General features: G+C 36.8%; 1 protein-coding gene across 1 annotated transcript in view; it reads left to right on the top strand.

Moving 5' to 3' along the window:
• Positions 1-19,892, top strand: part of LOC123678492 (coatomer subunit beta') — a 55,123-nt gene that overhangs the window by 7,791 nt on the left and 27,440 nt on the right. The window contains exons 6-8 of the mRNA XM_045615534.1: positions 6,198-6,662; positions 6,872-7,109; positions 14,295-14,608. Of these exons, the coding sequence (XP_045471490.1) occupies positions 6,198-6,662; positions 6,872-7,109; positions 14,295-14,608 (1,017 nt within the window). The remainder of the gene's footprint in view (positions 1-6,197; positions 6,663-6,871; positions 7,110-14,294; positions 14,609-19,892) is intronic.

Raw genomic sequence — 19,892 nt, 5'->3', positions numbered from 1 at the left:
CTTGCTTTTTCTTACATACACACCATTAAATTTTGATGAGGGTCAAAATCACCTGAAAATCAACTTTGAATGATATTGTATGATATATCGTTGAATTCAGCGTTGAAAGCTATTTCGAAAAATGTCATAAAATATGCAGGGCCGTATTGAAAAAAATGAGGTTGAGGGTGGCCCAGAGAGTACGAAACGTTGGATACGAAATCTGATTACGTCAAATTGAGGATAATTTGCTGTCGAATAAAAAATTCCTGTAACATTTCTTGATGACATTTGAAATGAAGTGGAAAAAAAAGAAAAATCAAAATGACATAATTTACTTTTCTTATGATATCTCAATAACCGGACCTGATAATCTCGATTTGTTTGACCTGCTTGATAATGCTACTATGCACGCAACTTTTCCTCCATTTGACCGACCTTCTAACTCTTATGGTTTAAAAGTTACCAATACAATCCCATTGAAAAAGTGGCCACCCTGTATATATAATGAGACCACTGTCAAAATACCATGATCCACAAAGTGTTTTCGGCAGCTCTCGAGCCTATCGAGACTCAGGGTACTTCTTAGACATCTTTTCTGCAGCAACAGAATTCTGTCGATTTCGCTTGAGTTGTCCCAGATCACGATCCCATATCTGATCCTTCTATGTACATATGCATGGTATGCTGTCATTGCTGTTTCTGGGCTCACCAGACGAGATAGATTTCCCAGTGCGTATCCAAACCTAGCCAGATTCTTACACAGGCTGTCTATATGAGATGTCCAATCCAGACGGTAGTCTACTTCAACACCCAGGAAACGTACGGAGTTTGTGGTGGTCAGTGATCCATCGGCACCATCATAGGATCGCTGGTGAAATTCTGTAGTAAATTCAAATTTTATTAATTGAGTCTTCTCAGGGTTTAGCATTAGGTTATTTCTGCTGAACTAGTTATTTAGATTATCTAATGCGTCGAATATTTCGACTGGTATGTCACTGGGATCCTCCGATAGCACCAAGGATGTATCATCCGCGAAGAGTGTTAGTTGGTGCACTACTTGAGCAAGATCATTTGTGTATACAATGTACAAAAGCGGCCCAAGAATTGTCCCCTGTGGCACTCCCTTCTTAATATGTAATTCCTCAGATTCGACCAGTTTTCCTGTGGTTTTGTCAAACTCTACGACAGTTTGTTTCCTATTTGACAGGTAGGACTCTATTAAGTTGAGCGGGAGTCCCCGGATTCCCAGTCCATTCAGCTTCTCCAAAAGAATAGCATGGTTCACATTATCAAAAGCCTTTGTAAGGTCAGCACACAAAAGCAGGGTATATTTTCCTTTATTTAGCGAATCTATTATCTTGGAGATTACTCGGTAGAGTGCTTGCACCGTTGTGTTTCCTTTTCGGAAGCCATATTGATGTTGATATATTAGGTTAAAGTACTCAAGGAAATTTATTAGTTCATAGTTCATAGTTTATTTATTTCCCTCAAAAAACCTTACAGGGCATGTCAAAATAATTGTATAGCATACAAGAGTAAAAATAACTTACAAAATATACGTATATATATACATGTATAAAACAATTCGACATATAACATATAGAGACATACAGTCTGACCGACTAGAACCGATGAGACATAAACTCATCCATCGAATAAAAGGCATTCCTGGCAAGCAACGACTTGACCATCCTCTTGAAAGCTTCATCTCGAAGTGAGGTGACCCCTTCTGGAAGTTTATTATACATTTTCACTCCGTGGAAAATGTAGTTATTCTGCGTCCTCTTCAGTCGATGCATGGGGATAACAATTTTGTCTCTGGTTCTTGTTTGGTGGTCATGTACAGCGGAGTGCTTCAAAAGGGTGTTCTTATGTTTATGGACATACAGGAGGCACTCGAGAATATGACAGCATGGAGCAGTGATTATTATGCGAGTATTATGCGATTGTAGAGTGCTCTCTCAAAGATTTTGCTGATGTTAGGTAGTATCGCAATTGGTCTGTAGTTGTTCATATCGTCCTTTTTTCCTTTTTTATGTACCGGTCTTATTTGAGCTTTCTTGAGTTGATCTGGGAATACACCTTTTCAAAGGTGAAGTTTATGATGGAGGATAGTGGTCCCGATATCTCATCAGCCACATGTTTCAGTATCCTCACCGGTATTCCATCATGTCCGGTTGAGTTGGTATTCTTCAACTTCAGGATAATGTTTTTTATTTCTGTCGGATCTGTGGATTGAAGGACTATGCTGTTAACGATATTTTTATCTGCTGGTGTGCTCACGAGAGTTTGTATGTTCCCGGGGGTTGTCTGATTCGATCCCTGGTTAACAAAGAACTCATTAACCATCCAGAGTTTCCTTTGGATGATTTTGACCGTCCAGATCGGTAATGATGGAGTCCTTTTTCTGTGACTGAATTGTAAGCTCCCTTATCAACGTCCAGGTAGCCCTTGTCTTATCCTTAGACTTTTTAATATATTCTTCGTTCGATAGTTTTTTGGCTTTTCTAACTACTTCTTTCAGTATTTTTGAGTACTTTGTATAATATTCTGGAGAAATTTCATTCTTATTTTTTAGGTGGTAGAGAAGGATTTTCCTTTTTGAAGAAATTTTTATTCCAGTTGTTATCCAAGGTTTGCGTTTTTTTGGTTGTGTAGTTTTGATGGTGAATATTCTTTCAATGAGGCCCTGGACAGTTTTGGAGAACGCTTCATACGCATCATTTGGGTTTGGGAATCTTAAAAGGTGGGCCCAATCAATATTCTTCAGGTCGTTCTTCAGATCTTCTATCTTAGACTCTGAGAAAAACCGTTTTGGTGGTGTTGTTGAGCTGCATTGCACCTGCACAAAGCCTTTTAATGTAATTATCTGGGCTTCATGATGGGAGAAATAGCTTTTCACTACCTCGCCTTTACACAATTGGTTACCGTCCACAAAGATGTTGTCAATTAGACTGTGATGATCCCCAATGTAGTGCGTGAACTCATGTATTTGTGGTTCAAGGTTATAGGTTAGTAAAAGATCTTGAAAAATTTTACTATTTTTGGAGGGTGTAGCTAAATCGATATTAAAATCGCCACTTAATACTGTTTTGAAATTTTTATATTTTTGTGTGTGGTCCAGAGTCAATGCTAAGAGTTCAAGAAATTTATGTAAGTCTCCAGATGGGGGTCTATATACCGAAATGACTATTATCTTTAGTTTCTTACTGATGCTTGCACATAGCTCACAGTGGCCCTCCGCAGTAAATTTCTTTAGCTCGTCCATGTCAATGAAGTCTGTCTCCGCAGAGACATAAATGCAGGATCTCCCATGTGGTGTTTGTCTTGAATAGTATGAGGCAACTCTGTAGTTAGGGAGGTTTGCTGAGAGGATGGTATCCCCTGGGAACCAATGCTCCGTGAGGCATATTACTTGTGGTAATTGCTTGAGGTTGTGTATAAAGACCTCCAGGTCTGATATTTTATTTCTTAAAGATTGAATATTCTGATGTAATATACTCAAAATTCCATATTTCAAGTCAGCATTCATTATGTTCTTTGCTGATGACTTGTTAGCAATTGTCAGGGTTTCTATGTTTTTTGTACTGCGTTCTGTTTCATTTGAAAATTTTTTTCAAAGTTTCTAAATTTTCTCACAGCCACAGACTCTGGCCAGAACGAGCTCTGTAATAGTTTTGAGCTACAATTTGCTGGTAAGGATAGTTTGAAACTTTTATACATTCCTGATTTCACTTTTACCTCCTCACACTCAACATCAGTGTTTGGAATTTTATTCTTCACATATTCAATGATGTCCTGTGCATCGTTTTCTAGTCTGACTTTAGATATGTGAATATGTGATAATGGCATATGTTCATTGAATACATTATCATCAAATTTTTCGCTCAGTAAGTAGCTTCTTAGGTTTTCTATAAATTTTGCTGGTGGATTTGATGGAGATCGATAGCCTGATAGAATCCTGACCAGCTTGTTATGAAATGTCACTGTTGTAAGTATCAATTTGTTACCATCATCAAGAGAAATAATTTTGTAGGTATAATCTAAGAATGATCTGATATATACCATTCTACCATCATTTCGATTAAAAGTGCCATAATTGTATACCAAGCTATAACCATCCATATTCAAAATATTTATATCATCTATTTGCCAGTCAAGATGATACATTCTGGTTTGTCTGAGAACTGTTCGAGGCAACACAACAGTTGATCAAGATTCTTGAAATGTATATCATCTATTTGCCAGTCAAGATGATACATTCTGGTTTGTCTGAGAACTGTTCGAGGCAGCACAATAGTTGCTCAAGATTCTTGAAAGATCTTCTAATAATGTTATTGTGGAAAATCTTAAAATTATCACTGTTCTGATTAACCCTGAGCACCTCATCGCATTCGTAAAAATTTTCTAGGACTATTGTTTCCACCTCACTTGCTTTGAAGTCCCTGATATAATCATCCATGTTGAATTATGTTTGAAAAACTCAAAAAACTGCAGATCACTGGTTAGCTTCCTCAATTCAAGACCCAGTATGATGACACCGTATGTACACACAATGTCATTGGGGACCAACATACGCCACAATCATGCCAACACGAAAAATGAAAGAACACTCGAAATGTATGGCAGACAAATTGCATAGATGAATTATCTTATTACCCCATTTAATTACCAACCAATACAACGGACAATCCGACAAAAAAAAACAAGAAATCGTATTCGATTGGAAAGTTTTGCGATAACAATAAAATGAAAAATTAATTTTATGGATGTAAATGAGTCTGTGGAGTTATTTTCTGCTTGCTGAGCGAAGTTGAAGTTTTTCTGTGGATGCTTGGCCTGGGTTCCGTTTCAGTGGTCTCTTAGACAAATTTTGGTTTTGTTGATAACTGTATCTTCTCTATTTGTTGGATGCCTGTTATTTTCTTTTGTGTTTTAATTGGCGTTTTTGTCTCTATTTCACAGTCAGATTCTTTATTTTGGGTCCTGGTGTCTGGTGTTGCGGGTGCACTGTGGTTTTACTTCTCAATAGTTTCTTCCTCTTTCTCTTCTCTCAATGTTTCTGCAGTATAGGCGGTCCCATCTATAAATAATTTGTTTCCTCTTATATAACTTATTATCCCAGTGTTTTCCCTAGCATTCTTCAAGTGGTATCTCAATAGTTTGTTATCTTCCCTCTGTTCAAACGTCAGGTCGTGTGCAATACTGATCTGGGTACCCTTCAGTTTCTTGCAGTTTCTAAAAATCTCTTGCTTCTTTAGGTTGGATACTAACGATTCTCACGATGTTCTCTGAACATTACAGGATATCTCCTTTCGTGGGAACCAGAACATAAAAAAAAGTTGAGTTTTATCGGGTTGTTTCGAGCATTCTTAATCCAAACAAAATTGTTGACGTCCGACTTCGATATAATTACACCCAGTAGTCTATGAATTTCCTCGAAAACAAATTCCGAGTATATCCCCTCCTTATTTGTTTTCATTCCAAATATGACAATACCATTTTCTCTCTAACGTTTCGACCTTACTCTTCAATTCTTCATTTTCCCTTTCCAAATATCTAATTTTCTCCTTCAATGACTCAATTTTCACCTTCAATGACTCAATTTTCAATACAACTCTTGCTTCACTGGCTTCTATTACATTTCTCAGTTCAGTTCTGTTGTTAACTATTTCGTTCAGAAGTTTATTAAATTGTTCACTTTCATTCATTTTACCACATCTACTTTAATTTGTATAGAGTTCCGCAAAAAATGGACGGACATGTGATGGGTGTTTCCCTGTGTTTATCTTCTTTCTAACTTCCGTTTCGGGTACAAAATACCATAAATTTACCATCCAAATATGTCCTTTGAGTGTTATTTCATACATGTTTGAGTTTCAGAATTATATGCAGACTGTTACATACCAAGATATAATAATTTTTGAGCACGACGTTCAGGTGATGTTCACACTATAAAGCAGCACACACAATTGAGAATGGAAATCTTAATAATATATAATACAAAAAATAAAAAAAAGTCGAACTTGAAACTCCCTGTATAAATAACAATTATGTCACTTATTCATTATGTGAAATCTGAAGAAGATAGTGTGTAGAGAAATAATTGCTATTTATATAATCAAAAAGTAAAATAGAAACTGACATTTAAATTGAATTCATTTATATGTTGCAAAAATTATGGTCTACACGATGTTAAGCGTAATTTTTTCCAGGTTCAACAATTAGAATATTCAAAAATTTCAAAGAGAAAAAGAACTTTAAACCAGATTTTGGAACAGAGGGCATTTTTGGAGGATGGCTCTTGGGAGTAAAGTCTGTGTCAGGTCTCACTTTCTATGATTGGGACACTCTAGAATTAATTAGAAGGATAGAAATTCAGCCAAGGGCTATCTATTGGTCAGACAATGGCAAATTGGTGTGTTTGGCCACAGAAGACAGCTACTATATTTTGTCATATGACGTTGACCAAGTGCAGAAAGCTAGAGATAATAATCAGGTAGCAGAAGATGGAGTTGAAGCTGCCTTTGACGTGCTTGGAGAAGTTAATGAATCTGTCAGAACTGGGTTATGGGTTGGAGATTGTTTCATTTACACTAATGCTGTTAATCGTATAAACTACTTTGTTGGAGGAGAATTAGTCACAATTGCACACTTGGATAGGCCTCTTTATGTTTTAGGTAAGCACATATACAATAATAGGTTTTGGGATGTATACAATTTAGAAATTGAAAAAAGCTTAGCCTGGGTTCATATGCATTGTCCTACCGATCTTGGAGCTTTTTTGCATTGTTATTTTTATTAGTATTCGAAAATCTATATGGTTAAAAATTAGTCTTCATCTTGACTCTCAATTCAAAGAAATGCATAACTTTTCAATAATTTATAGGATATGTCCCAAGAGATGATCGTTTATATCTTGCCGATAAGGAACTAGGTGTTGTCAGCTATCAATTGTTGCTGTCCGTTCTTGAGTATCAGACTGCAGTTATGAGAAGGGACTTCCAGACTGCAGATAGGGTGCTTCCTTCCATCCCCAAAGAACATAGGACACGTGTGGCCCATTTCTTAGAGAAACAAGGATTCAAACAGCAAGCTTTATCAGTTAGTACAGATCCAGAGCATAGGTTTGTAATTTTCTTAATTTGATAAATTAAGAGGCAATACTGATAATACTGCAAACTCCGTCCATTCAAAAACAAAACGAATCCCCTGAATCTTATCATTCAGTATTTGGTCTATTATTTCTAGTAACAATCTTTGAAATTCTTCGAAGAATACAAATTTTTAACTTCTTGAAATTTTGGCGGTTTTTCAATGTATAGAACACAAAATTAGCATTGAAAAATCCGTCTGTCATGGAAAATGTCTGGGTTTATTTATATGACATTAGATACAAAACTTGTTTGATATGTCCCATGAACTCAAAAGCTAGAAATGATCTGTTCTATGAAAATCCATTCTTTGGAAGCTTGACGACACACAATCATTAAATTATAGATATTGATACTATGATACTGAATATATTATTTTAATTTATTATATTATATTTATAATTAATTATATTTTTAATATATTATTTTAGCTCTGTGCCTTCGGCTTGACCTTTCGGAGATTACCCCGCTGATTTCTTTCATGAACATGTGACTATACTTACCCCTCTTACGTGCGGAAGCTACGCGAGAGAGGAGAACTCTCCCCTCCTTACCATTTCTCCTTTGCCGGCTAGGAGTGGCGCTGTTGTCCACAGCGCCCGCGTTTCTTTAGTACGCTGTTGATTCTCGACTAGTGAACAAGTACTAAACGAAATAAAAACGTTCGTTGTTATTACGATCGTTTAACACTGTGTAGTGTTCGGAATTGTGAAATTATCATTCCGGTGCCTAGGGGTCCCATTTGGAAAGGTAAGTTTATGAATTATCCCTGTTTTCGTTGTAGGAAGCTACGTTCTACTAAGATCAGCCGATCGCCTCCGCAACCGTAGCTGTCTGTCTCCGAAGACGTAGCCGAAAGGCTCCGCAGACGCAGCCGTCCGCCTCCGCAGACTGCTCATGCAGCCGACACAAAAGCAGCCGAAAGGCTCTGCTCATGCAGCCGACAGGCTCCACAAAAGCAGCCGAAAGGCTCTGCTCATGCAGCCGAAAGGCTCCACAAAAGCAGCCGAAAGGCTCTGCTCATGCATCCGAAAGGGCTCCACTCATGCAGCCGAATGGCTCCACAAACGCAGCCGGAAGGCTTTGCTGACGCAACCGAAAGGCTCCACAAACAAACAAACAAACAATAACTATTTCATAGTTATATACATGTTACAGAGTTGAGGTTTGTTTGTGAATCTAGAGAAATATTTATTTATTTTTTTTTTTACATTATATACTTTGAGTAAAGAGGAAGTTTTATTCCTTACTTTTAATCTGATAGTCACAGTACGCTGAATGCCGGCAGATGCCAAACACTTCTCCGAAAGGTCAAGCCGAAGGCACAGAGCTAAAATACAACCGTTTTCCACCCCGAAGGGCAAGAAAACGGATATTTTAGGTCTTGCCGAGGCTTGACCTGAGTAATGCCTTGCCGTCATTTTGAGAGAAGGTACTAAAGAAACGCGGGCACTGTGGACAACAGCGCCACTCCTAGCCGGCAAAGGAGAAATGGTAAGGAGGGGAGAGTTCTCCTCTCTGGCGTAGCTTCCGCACGTAAGAGGGGTAAGTATAGTCACATGTTCATGAAAGAAATCAGCGGCGTAATCTCCGAAAGGTCAAGCCTCGGCAAGACCTAAAATATCCGTTTTCTTGCCCTTCGGGGTGGAAAACGGTTGTATTTTTTACCATAAAGTTTTGGAGTTCTGATATGAAGTTTATTCCGATTTCAGAACGAATAACTAAGTGTTCAACTGCATCACAAGAAATTCAATTTTTTTTATTGATATTCATTAGCTTTATTATTTATTATTAGCTTCTTACTGCATCAGTCTTATTTTGTTAACAAAAAAGGGTCATTGGATACTTTAAGCTGACTTGACCATAATTCATGTTACATCTTATCCATAAAGTGTGTAAAATAGAAAAGAGTTTAAACCATATTTCAAGAAATTTCACAAAACAACAACAAACGCAATTTATTGACCAAAGGCCAATTGGACATCGACAATATTAGTCCTGCAGCCAGGAGAATTAACAAAAATATAATTATTCGATTTAAAAAATGTCTGTAGGTTACTAATTTGATAATTCGAGTTACATTAAGTTTAAAAAAAAAAAGTTAGCAACTAGAGGTGAATCAATTAATGATAAATTGAACAGATAAGGTGGACATCAGCAACCCCATATACTGAGTGGGCAGGACTGTCTCTGAACTCCTCAAGATGTTCTTTGATTGTTTTCAGTGGGTATTTTGCTTTAGAACTGGAATGCTGGCTTCGTTGGCTCAAGTGTGGTCCCAGTATTTCCTAGTTGTGCAGCCTTTGGGCGAATTTCGTGGATAGTTTACTCAATCTATCTTCTATGGGCTCAATTTTAAGTATGTGATATAGCATTGAGTTTGGAGGGTTGTGCAATGGATTATTGGAATGGCGAATTTTGGATATTTTCCTCATTGCTGTTGTTTTTGCTGTTTGTAGTTTTCTGATGGTTGGTCTGAGAAGTGGTCTGCATATACTCTTATAGATCTTGGCGACAGTTCGTTTGTTGATACCCTTGTTTCTGTAAGTAAGGCAGTGAAAAACTTCAGATCTGGAGAGTACCCTCTTCTTAACCGAGTCACTGTGGTATTTGAAATTCAGCTTTTGGTCTGTTTGAAAACCTAGGTACTTTATGTTAGCTTTAGGAGAGATGTTGAGTTGGTAGATAGTGATGTTGGGAGAAGTAGTGGTAATTTTGTGGTAGAATATCATTTGTTCGGTCTTGAGAGGGTTCAATAATAGTTTCCATTTTTTCAACCATTTCAGCGTAGTATTTGTTAGTTCTTGTAAAGATTTCATTGCTTTTGATAGCAATCACTTATGGGAGACTAATGCTGTATCGTCTGCAAACTGGAATATATAATCATATGTTAGTTCTTGTAAAGATTTCATTGCTTTTGATAGCAATCACTTATGGGAGACTAATGCTGTATCGTCTGCAAACTGGAATATATAATCAGAGTCTCTCTCAGAGGCAGGCATGTCATGGCAGTAGGCGTTATAGAGAAGTGGTGAAGTGGTGAGCCCTGTGGAAGACCTTTTTTTTTTTTTCTCGATGGTAAAGGTTTGAGATGTGTAGTTCTCCAAATTTACTCTTAAATTTCAGCCAGAGAGGAATTCCTTGATGATTTTTATTAGATAAGTGGGGACGTTGAGTTTTTCGAGCTTGTAGAGTAGCCCCTTGTGCCACACACTGTCAAAAGCCTTTTTTCTATCCAGAAACAAGGCGGCGGATTTCATGTTGTTCGGCAGTTTGTACATTTGAAGTTAGTATAGTAAGTGGGTGAAGTGTTGAGCAGTGTGTTCTGAAGCCAAACTGGTATTTGGGAACGTGATCTGCGATTGCTTCCAATAGTCTATTTTTAGCTATTTTTTCGAATAGTTTTCCAATGTTTGGAAGCAGTGTTATTGGCCTGTAATTGTTTAATTTTTTGTGGTTACTATTGGGTTTGGGTATGACTATGATTTCTCCTCTTTTCCATTCTGGTGGGAAATATTGATTATTTAGACGGAACTGGAAGATGGTTATTATAAATAGGAGGACTTCGAGGCTTAAGTTTTTTATCACCCTCCAAGATACATAGTCAGGACCTGGAGATGTGTTTTTTTGATTATGAAGAAGGTCAAAATATTCTTCTTGGCTAACTGTGATATTGTTCACTTCGATGGAGTTACTCTCGAAAAAATGTTCATACGAGTCTATAACCATGGTGTTGGTGTGCTCATCAAAGTTGTCTAGTAGCGTCTCTTGATATAGTTTTGAAAAATATTCTTCAAACAACTGTGTTTGTTGGCTTCAGTGTTGTATGTTATGCCATTTTCTTCAATAGCTTTGATACGGGAAAACTTTTTGTATCTCGACAGTCTTTTTATTTCTTGGAAAAAACGTTTTCCTTGGCTATTGTTGATTTCCTCTCATGCTTTCAGCCATTTGTTTTGTTTATACTGTGTATGTTTTTATTATATCTGTTAATGTGTGCTTTGATCTGGTAATGGATTTTTTCTGTAGTCTCTGTACATTTTCCTTCTATTTTTTATCAGTCGGATGATGAAGGGTGGAAGGTCATGTATATAGAAGTTGGTTTTTGGGAGTGTTATTTAATGTAGAGTCTTCTAGGGTTTTTTAAGAACTCCGATGTCGTACTTCTGTCAAGTGGTTGGTCACTAATACCCTTGATAAACTGTTCCATACTTGAGTTTATCTTAACCATGTCTAATTTATGAAAATTGTAACGGAGTTCATCGTTTATGGTGATGGTCCGATTTACCTGGGGCTTAAATATAGTAGCTAGATGGTCTGAGCCCAGATCTGGTAATCTGGTATGACATCAACTATCTCGAGGCATTTAACAAGTGTGTTTGAATATATGACACGGTCTGGAGTAGTGTCGTTGTTATTGGGTATTAGGAAAGTTGGTGGAGTTTTTTCCATAATAAATGTCGAATTATTCAAAAAATCATTGAATTTTTTATGTTTCGCTGCGGTGTTTACATTGAGGTCGCCGACTATGATACTGTATTTATGGTTAGCGGCCATATTAAGAATAGTTTCCTCGAGTTGTCCTGTGGGATGGACATACAGTAAAAAGACCTGTAGTTCCTTGTTTTGTAGAGGGATTGTGAAATGAAGAGCTTCGTTAAGTGGATTGTTGATTGCACTTTTTCATATTGAGAGCAGGTTGGGATATTGCTAGACTTCCGCCTCTGGTGTTGAGGTTTGTTACATTGCCATCACGTTTTATAGTGTTCCAATTCCTGTAATTTATTTCATGTTGTGGTTTTGTTCTTGTTGTTGATTTGATGTTGTATTTTACGATAGTGTTATTGATGAGGTATTTTTTGGATAGGTAGCTATTTATATTGCAGTAAATAAAATCAATTTCGCAATCGAACATGCTGGCTCATATTTTGGTGAACTGTCTCGGTTGGAGAAATAGGTTCATCGAGTTCTAAATCAAACTTGAGTTGATAATGATGAACTTCTTTTTCAATTTTTGTATAAGATTTTCTATATTGCTGTTTTTAGAGTTATTCAATTTTGAAATGATAGTATTTATAATTGTATTATGGATGGTAACTGGAGCGTGAATTCTTGAGTTTTTACGGATTTCTTTGTTGATAAGGTTACTTTTCTTGTTGAGTGTTTTAACCGGCAGGTTGGGTATGCCTTCAATGGGTTGAGTGGGTTGCTTAGGACATTTGAAGGACCAGGCCTGATAATCTGTTGAACAACAACTATTGCATTTTGGAGGGAGGTTTGATTAGCACTTATTTGTAGAATGGTTCTCATTGCACTTCAAACATTTGGTGAGTTCGGTGCAGTCTTTAATGCAGTGTGTGTACTGCATGCATTTGCCGCAGGGGAGTGGGGCTGAATCTGGGACGTTGCTTGGGTATACAGGATAATGTTTTCAGTGATGATCCGTATCATGGAAGTTGGTTTGTTTGGATATGATTCGTCTGCAATATCTGAATTCGTAGTGTAATTGTTTTAAGTGGTTATTCAATTCTTCATCCTTGATTTCTTTCTCAACTCTTGCAATTACACAGGAGTAATTTGGAAGTGGAAGGGCTCTGTTACTGTTTCTTTGGTTGTAGGGAGTGATGGTGGAATATTCAATAATTTTCTTGTTGTTTTTCATTTTCTTAAGAGTTTCCTCAATGATTGCTTTGGGCGTGTCTTTTTTGAGCAAAAAACCTTTTTTGTTTTCAGAATTGCATCCTTATTTTTCGGCCTTGCTTTCTCCCACATATCTGCCATTTGAATTCTGGTATTGATATTGGTATTTGTATTTATGCAGTAGAGCGAATTATATTTTCTATTAGTTATGTCTTTCATTCTTTCAGAGAAATGATTTCTGCTTCGATTTGTTTCTTGACTGTTTTCGTTTTCGTATTGTTGGGTTATCTGACTGTTTTGAAATTCCTTTAGATTTGATTGTGATTCAGATGTTCCACCTTTTTGTTTGGAACGGTAAACTGGTATGTATTTATCGTTATCGGCTACATATGGACTCTTTGTGCGAAGTTTTTTAGTGAATCCTATCAGTTCTTGGATTTCATAGTCTGATAAATCTTGGATCGATTCGTATAATTCTACTTTGTTTGCGGTTCTTTTATTATTGGTTCTTTCGGGGTCTATTTCCATTTTCATGATGGTAGGATTTTCGGAATGCCGGGATTTCGCACTTGACATTCAACTGATAAACCGGGTTGATGCACCACTTAATTTCCATGTATAGTGTGTATAGCTTCGAGAAGGATATTCGTTCGCGCCCGCTGTAACACATTGAATAAAAGATATTTTATTAATTTGTGATCTCATAGAACTTTGTTTTGCTTTGATGAATGAGATGATTGTAGTCTTCGAAAGTAAATGGAAAATGGTATGGATTCTGGTGGGATAAAGTTAGGATATTCACTTTTGACTTTGATTCAAAGATGATTTTCAATGAAGATTGATGAATTGATTGAAAACTTCAATCTTTTGCTCGATGTTATCACTATTTGGCAGAATTTCAGAATGAATTCATGTTAAATTCGCGTATGTTGAAGGATGATCTGTCTGGAATGTATGCAGGCTGATTCTGAAGGAGACCATCACTTTATTAGAAGTTTACACTGGTCAAGACAGTTTGGAAAAAATGTTTGGTTTATGGTTGGGGGCTTTAATTTCTATAGGGTGATTCATTCGATTCAACTGATTCTACTTTAACTAAGTAATAAGTTCAGTATAGCTTGTTCAATTTTGATGAAATTTTCAGCGTACTACAATACAAAGATTACATTCAATAATTACAACACTTTTTTTTCAAAATACAGGGTTGTTATTGGGATAAGCTTAGATTGATTGTACAGGTTGAAAAAACACCCTGCACCGTATTTTTTCCCTTTATCCGTTTTAAAATTCATATTGAGTCATTATTCAGTTGTTTTAATTTTTGCACACCTCCGGTTTTTTGAGAAAATTTCAAAACAAATATGGAAATTTTGCTCCAAAGCAGTAATAAAGTTTTATTGTCCAAGGATGCAAAGCTGTTCCTAAGTTCTAAATTAGTTTTTTCAGTCAATAAATTCCTATTTATAATAACATTCATTTGAATGAAGAACAGCTTACCATTATATATGTTTTCTTCAGATTTGATCTGGCTTTGGCCTTAGAGGATCTGAACATAGCCAAACAATTGGCTGTAGAGGCAAATAATCCACATAAATGGAGTCAACTTGGAGAACTTGCTGCATCTACCAATAATCTTCAATTGGCTAAGGAATGTATGCAAAAGGCCCAAGATTATGGTGGACTATTACTCTTAGCAACAAGTTCGGGGGATTGTGAATCGGTATTGCATTTAGGAAATGCAACTTTGGCAGAAGGAAAAAATAATTTGACTTTTCTCTCCTTCTTCCTTCTGGGTGACTTAGAGAAGTGTTGGAATATTTTAGTATCAACAGGTAAAGTGCTTTATTTTTATTATTACGAGCGAATCAATTCTTTCTAACCTTGAATTAAAGTTATAAAAGATTATTCTATCAGGTTTTTTTCCTGTTTACATAATTGTATTTACTTTAATAGTTTTATTGAAACATGTTATTAACAGGTAATTTTAAATGCATTCTGAATCAATAATTTATGGAATATAGGTTTGCTCCGATTTTTAGTAAATATAGAGTAAATTTTAAGTATAAAGTGCTTCATTCATCTCGGAAACGGATTACACGATTTTTATATATTTTAATGCCAAATGTCTTGTGATTTGGCTAATATTATGACAGTATTCACATTTTTGTCAGATCGTTTCTTTTCTGGAATAATAATGAGGTTAGTTATTTCAAATGGATCACCCTGCATATTTTTGTCTTTTGAAGTTCTTGAATACTTTTCATAATTTCGGAATTATAGCTGCATTTATATTTTCTTCGTTGAAGTTAAAATCATACATTTAGAAGACTATGATTGATCAAACTAATTTTTATTCTACTCAAATGTGGATGTACCTCTAACATGAAACAAACATTTAGTTTATTCCATTATTTATTTATTTATCAGTCTGTGTCTGGCTTTCATGCTGAGCACATGTACTTATAATCTACGTTCTCATTGATAAGAATTTAAATTGATAGCGAACAAATTGACAGCTGTTGAATAAAAAGATAAACAAAGAAAATTGACTCTAATATCTCGGCGAACGCTGCAAAATTTGAGGATTTCTATCTTTCTGAAATGTCTCAGATTAGCGGTACCACTTCCTACGGGACTTCGGAGGGAGATGAAGAAAAACAAAAAGATTTACAGGAAGGTACTTCCAAAAAAAAGAGAAAGAAGAAGACTATCAAAACTACTACTGCAAAGAAGAAAAATGAAAGCAAATCCCCAGATGTCATATTCAAACAACCACAACTAATAAGGGAAACAAATACAAATGAAAACAACTCTGAACACATGGAAATAGATAACATGAATAATGTGACATCAATAAATACTACAGGAACAACACAAAAAACAACCCAACAACAAATAAATAACAATCCAACAAAAAATATAAACAAATACTTTTCACCAAGGATGAATGAAATTAAATTCACAGAATACTCCAATTTATTTTACATTATTCCTGAAAATAATGAAATAGATAGAATCCAAATGGCGATCATGTGTGTGTGTGTGATTGAAGTTGAAAGGTGCAAACGTTTCCTCCGTTTCGGGTGATCAATTAATTAGAAAATAACTGCAATCTAAATTAGAGAAAGAAGAGCATATATTTAGTGACAGCACCATCGTCTGACTGAACGATATGGAATTCGTGTGTACACGAAATTAAATTAAATATAATTATTCATTATTGAGTTCGATTGTTTATAATCGGCAAAATTATCACTGGGTACGAACGGAACAGCTGCTTGCGACAGACGACGCATAGCTTGGATTTTTTTTTTAAAGGAGCCCATACACGGTATTTATTTATATCGCTGTTCTTGAAAATGTCCGGAGAGAATAAAACAATTGATCAATTATATGATGAAATCTTGAAGAATCGTAACGAGATAAAACATTTCATAGATGCTCATGAAACTCGCCTTTTACTGAAGATCGAAGATGTAAGGAGTACTGTAACAACACTCGAGAAGGAGAACTGCCAGCTGAGGGAGGAAGTGGAGTTTCTTAAAAGGTCTTTGATAAGAAGGAACATCATAATTCATGGTTTGGATAGAAGGAGGGAGGACATAACACCTGAAAATGTTTCAAAGGACATCGGAACGCTGCTGGGTGTGAACTTATCTTCAAGTGATATCGGTGATGTTTATCCGCTTGGAAAGTCACAAAGTTTCCCTATAAAGGTGGAATTTGTCTCAAATTTGAAGAAGAGGAGTGTTTTGCGCAACTGTAGTAAACTGAAGGGAAAAAAGATTTCTATATCTCAAGATCTAACCCCATTGCAACGGCAGGAAAGCAAACTGTTGAGGAAGCATCTTTTCCTGTTTAGACAAGGGGGAAAACACAAGGATTGTTCAATAAGGGGAAACAAATTGATTGTGGATGGAAAAACGTACGAGGTGAAGGATCTGGAAGAAAGAGAAAACCAGGACATAACAATTTTTAGTAAACCCGCTAGCGCCCCTGATACCCCCATTGATAGAGTTTTTCCTAAAATACATAGCGACAAGACCGACACGCCAAAGATTCCGGTGAAAAACAAGCCAGCTCACCCAGTCCAAATTAGTAAGCAAGTGCAGAATATACCGAAGGATAAGCCGAGGACTCGATCCGTTAAACAATAGCACTATCGGATGGTATGGTGGATGCGCTTTATGTTTTTGATTGTCCCTCTCAAATTCTAACTCAATTCAGTGGTGGCCTGTTGCACAATGGATCAGTACATCCGCGACTTCACAGTTAATACTGTGGAGACTTTTACCTTGCGGGACTGTGAGGAGTTCAACAAAATCATGAAGGTAAATAATGAATTCAGCAATTTCAAGATAGTACATAATAACATACGTAGCATAAATAAAAACTTCGACGAGTTCAGGTTGTTTTTGAGCAACATTGATTCCGATGTGGATTGTGTGGTACTGACCGAGACATGGATCGTAGATGACCCCGAGCTGTTTAATATAACAGGCTATAATTTATTTTACAATGAGGGTAGATTGAATCAAAACGATGGTACTTTTGTGTATGTGAGGTCAGAGTACAATTGCACCTGTAAAATAATACCTATAAAGGGCATAAAAACTATACGGCTCACCGTTGAACTGGAAGCGGACAATACCCTGCAAATAACGGCACTATATAGACCACCTTCAACGGATGTGTATGAGTTTAATAAAGGTTTGCAAGAATATATGCAAGAAAATAATGATAAAAACAACTATTCCATCTTCGTTGGCGATATCAACGTGGATTTAATGAGTAGCACCGACTACACCAATGAGTATTTGAGCATTCTCAATGAATTCGGCTATACGTCCGTGATAAATGGGCAGGGTGCAACGGCTACGTGTATAGACCATATTTTTGTCAGGTCAAGATATGACATACTATCTAACATGATGCCTTTAATAGTGGAAACTGATATCACTGACCACTACACTATCGCACTTCAGATGATTCTCGATTTTAATAAGAATAGGCCGCTTGGTAGTCGTGCGAGGGTCCGGCTCGACCACGATAGATTAGTGATTGCAGCCAGAAATATTTCATGGCACGACTTGACTGCGACGCGTGATCCAGATGAGGCAACGAACAGGTTCGTGGGTGTCATCATGCGTACCATAGAGGAGTGCTCTTATACTGTACATGCTAAAAGGAAGATATCAAAAATAGCTCCTTGGATAACTAAAGGACTGGTTAAATCCATACACATAAAGAATCAACTATTTAGGAATTTGAAGAAACACCCTGATAACGATGAACTGAAAAGACGGTACAAGAACTACAGAAATAAACTAACAAACCTGATAAGAAGAACTAAATATGAATATTATCAGCAACAAATAAAAGCTAGCTCCTCAGACACTAAAACGCTGTGGAAGATAGTACAGGAAATCACTCACACAGGGAAAACAAACACGAAATATCTGTGATAATGAGCGAAAAGAGCGGAGAATTGACTGATAGGAAACAGGTGGCTGATGAGTTCAATCAGGTGTACTCCCAGATGGGAAAAAAAATGGCCGATGCTATAAAGAGAGATCCAATGTACATCCCGAGAAGACCGAGCTCCTCTGGTTCCTTCGTTTTACTCCCAACTGATAAGGATGAAGTCGGTGATCTGATCAGAGGACTTAAATCTCATAAGTCAGCAGGAGTCGATGAAATACAGGTGGACGCCTTGAAAACCTTATCACCATTTATCCAGGAGCCTCTGTCATATATAATAAATATGTGCTTGAAAAAGGGTGTTTGGCCGAGAGCATTCAAGGAGACAGTGATCATACCAATATTTAAGGGAGGAAATGACAAATTAATAACAAACTACAGACCAATCACTTTAATAACTCATTTGTCAAAGATAATGGAGAGGGTCCTCAAAAAGAGGTTATCTGCTTACATCGCTAAGTATAAATTCTTGTCCGATAAACAATTCGGCTTCAGAGAGGGAGTTTCCACGGAGGATGCCCTGTTGTCTATGACATCGATGGTGTCCACTGCGTTGGATGAAGGCAAGCCTAGTCTTTGTATGTTTGTCGACCTGTCGAAGGCATTTGACACCGTTAGCCATGATTTACTCTTGCAGACCCTGGAAGATGTCGGTATTAGAAGTGGTTCACTTAGCTTATTTAAAAGTTACCTGACAGGTAGATCTCAATCTGTGAGGGTGGACAGCGTGATGAGTGACAGAAGAGGAGTAGAGTTCGGGATCCCACAAGGTACGGTTTTGGGACCGTTACTTTTTAGTATTTACATAAATGGTTTGTTCAATGTGAGATGTGGGGGAGAAGTTCTGGGATTTGCGGACGACATTGTAGTTTTTTATAAAGCAGATACTTGGGAGAATCTCAGGACCATTGTAGAGACAGGTTTCCCTCAGCTGAAAAATTGGCTTGAACATAAATTACTCACGGTCAACTTGAAGAAAACATCTTACCTGCCATTCAGCTGTAATAGATCTGGGACGCCATCTTTTAGATCTATCAATATTACCACAATAGGAGAACAGTGTACAATACTGCCCGAAGAAAAAGTGAAGTACCTGGGTGTGATGGTGGACTGCAATTTGAAATGGAATGAGCATATACAATTTGTATGTAACAAGTTAAGAACTATTCTACATAAATTCAAATACTTGAAGAGTCTACTTACTGTTCATCAGTTGAAGATCCTATATCATGCTCTGGTCGAGAGTCATCTGCGTTATGGTATAGTTTGTTGGGGGAATGATAATAATAATAATAATAATAATAAACTTTATTGATCCTTCCTGACATTAAACAAATGTATAGGACAAGTCATATAAAAATAGTATACAATTTCATAGAGAGAAAAAAAACAAAAAAAAAACAGATTCAAAGAATGGAGTCCCTAAGGAACTATCCAACACTATAGTAGCATCCTTTAATCAATAGCAACTTTACTTCTCGCTTGAAAGACCTTCCATTCATTGATTTCAACCTACTAGGCAAACGGTTGTACAATTTAATGCCCATAAAGCTCGGTGAGGACTCATATTTAGCTGTACGATGTTTGGGGAAGGCTATGGTATCAGTATGGCGTGTTTCATACCCATGAAACTTT

Source organism: Harmonia axyridis, chromosome 4, assembly GCF_914767665.1.
Source record: "Harmonia axyridis chromosome 4, icHarAxyr1.1, whole genome shotgun sequence".
Lineage (NCBI taxonomy): Eukaryota > Metazoa > Arthropoda > Insecta > Coleoptera > Coccinellidae > Harmonia > Harmonia axyridis.
The sequence above is the reverse complement of the archived record's forward strand: the minus strand, read 5'-3'. Positions and strand labels throughout refer to the sequence as shown.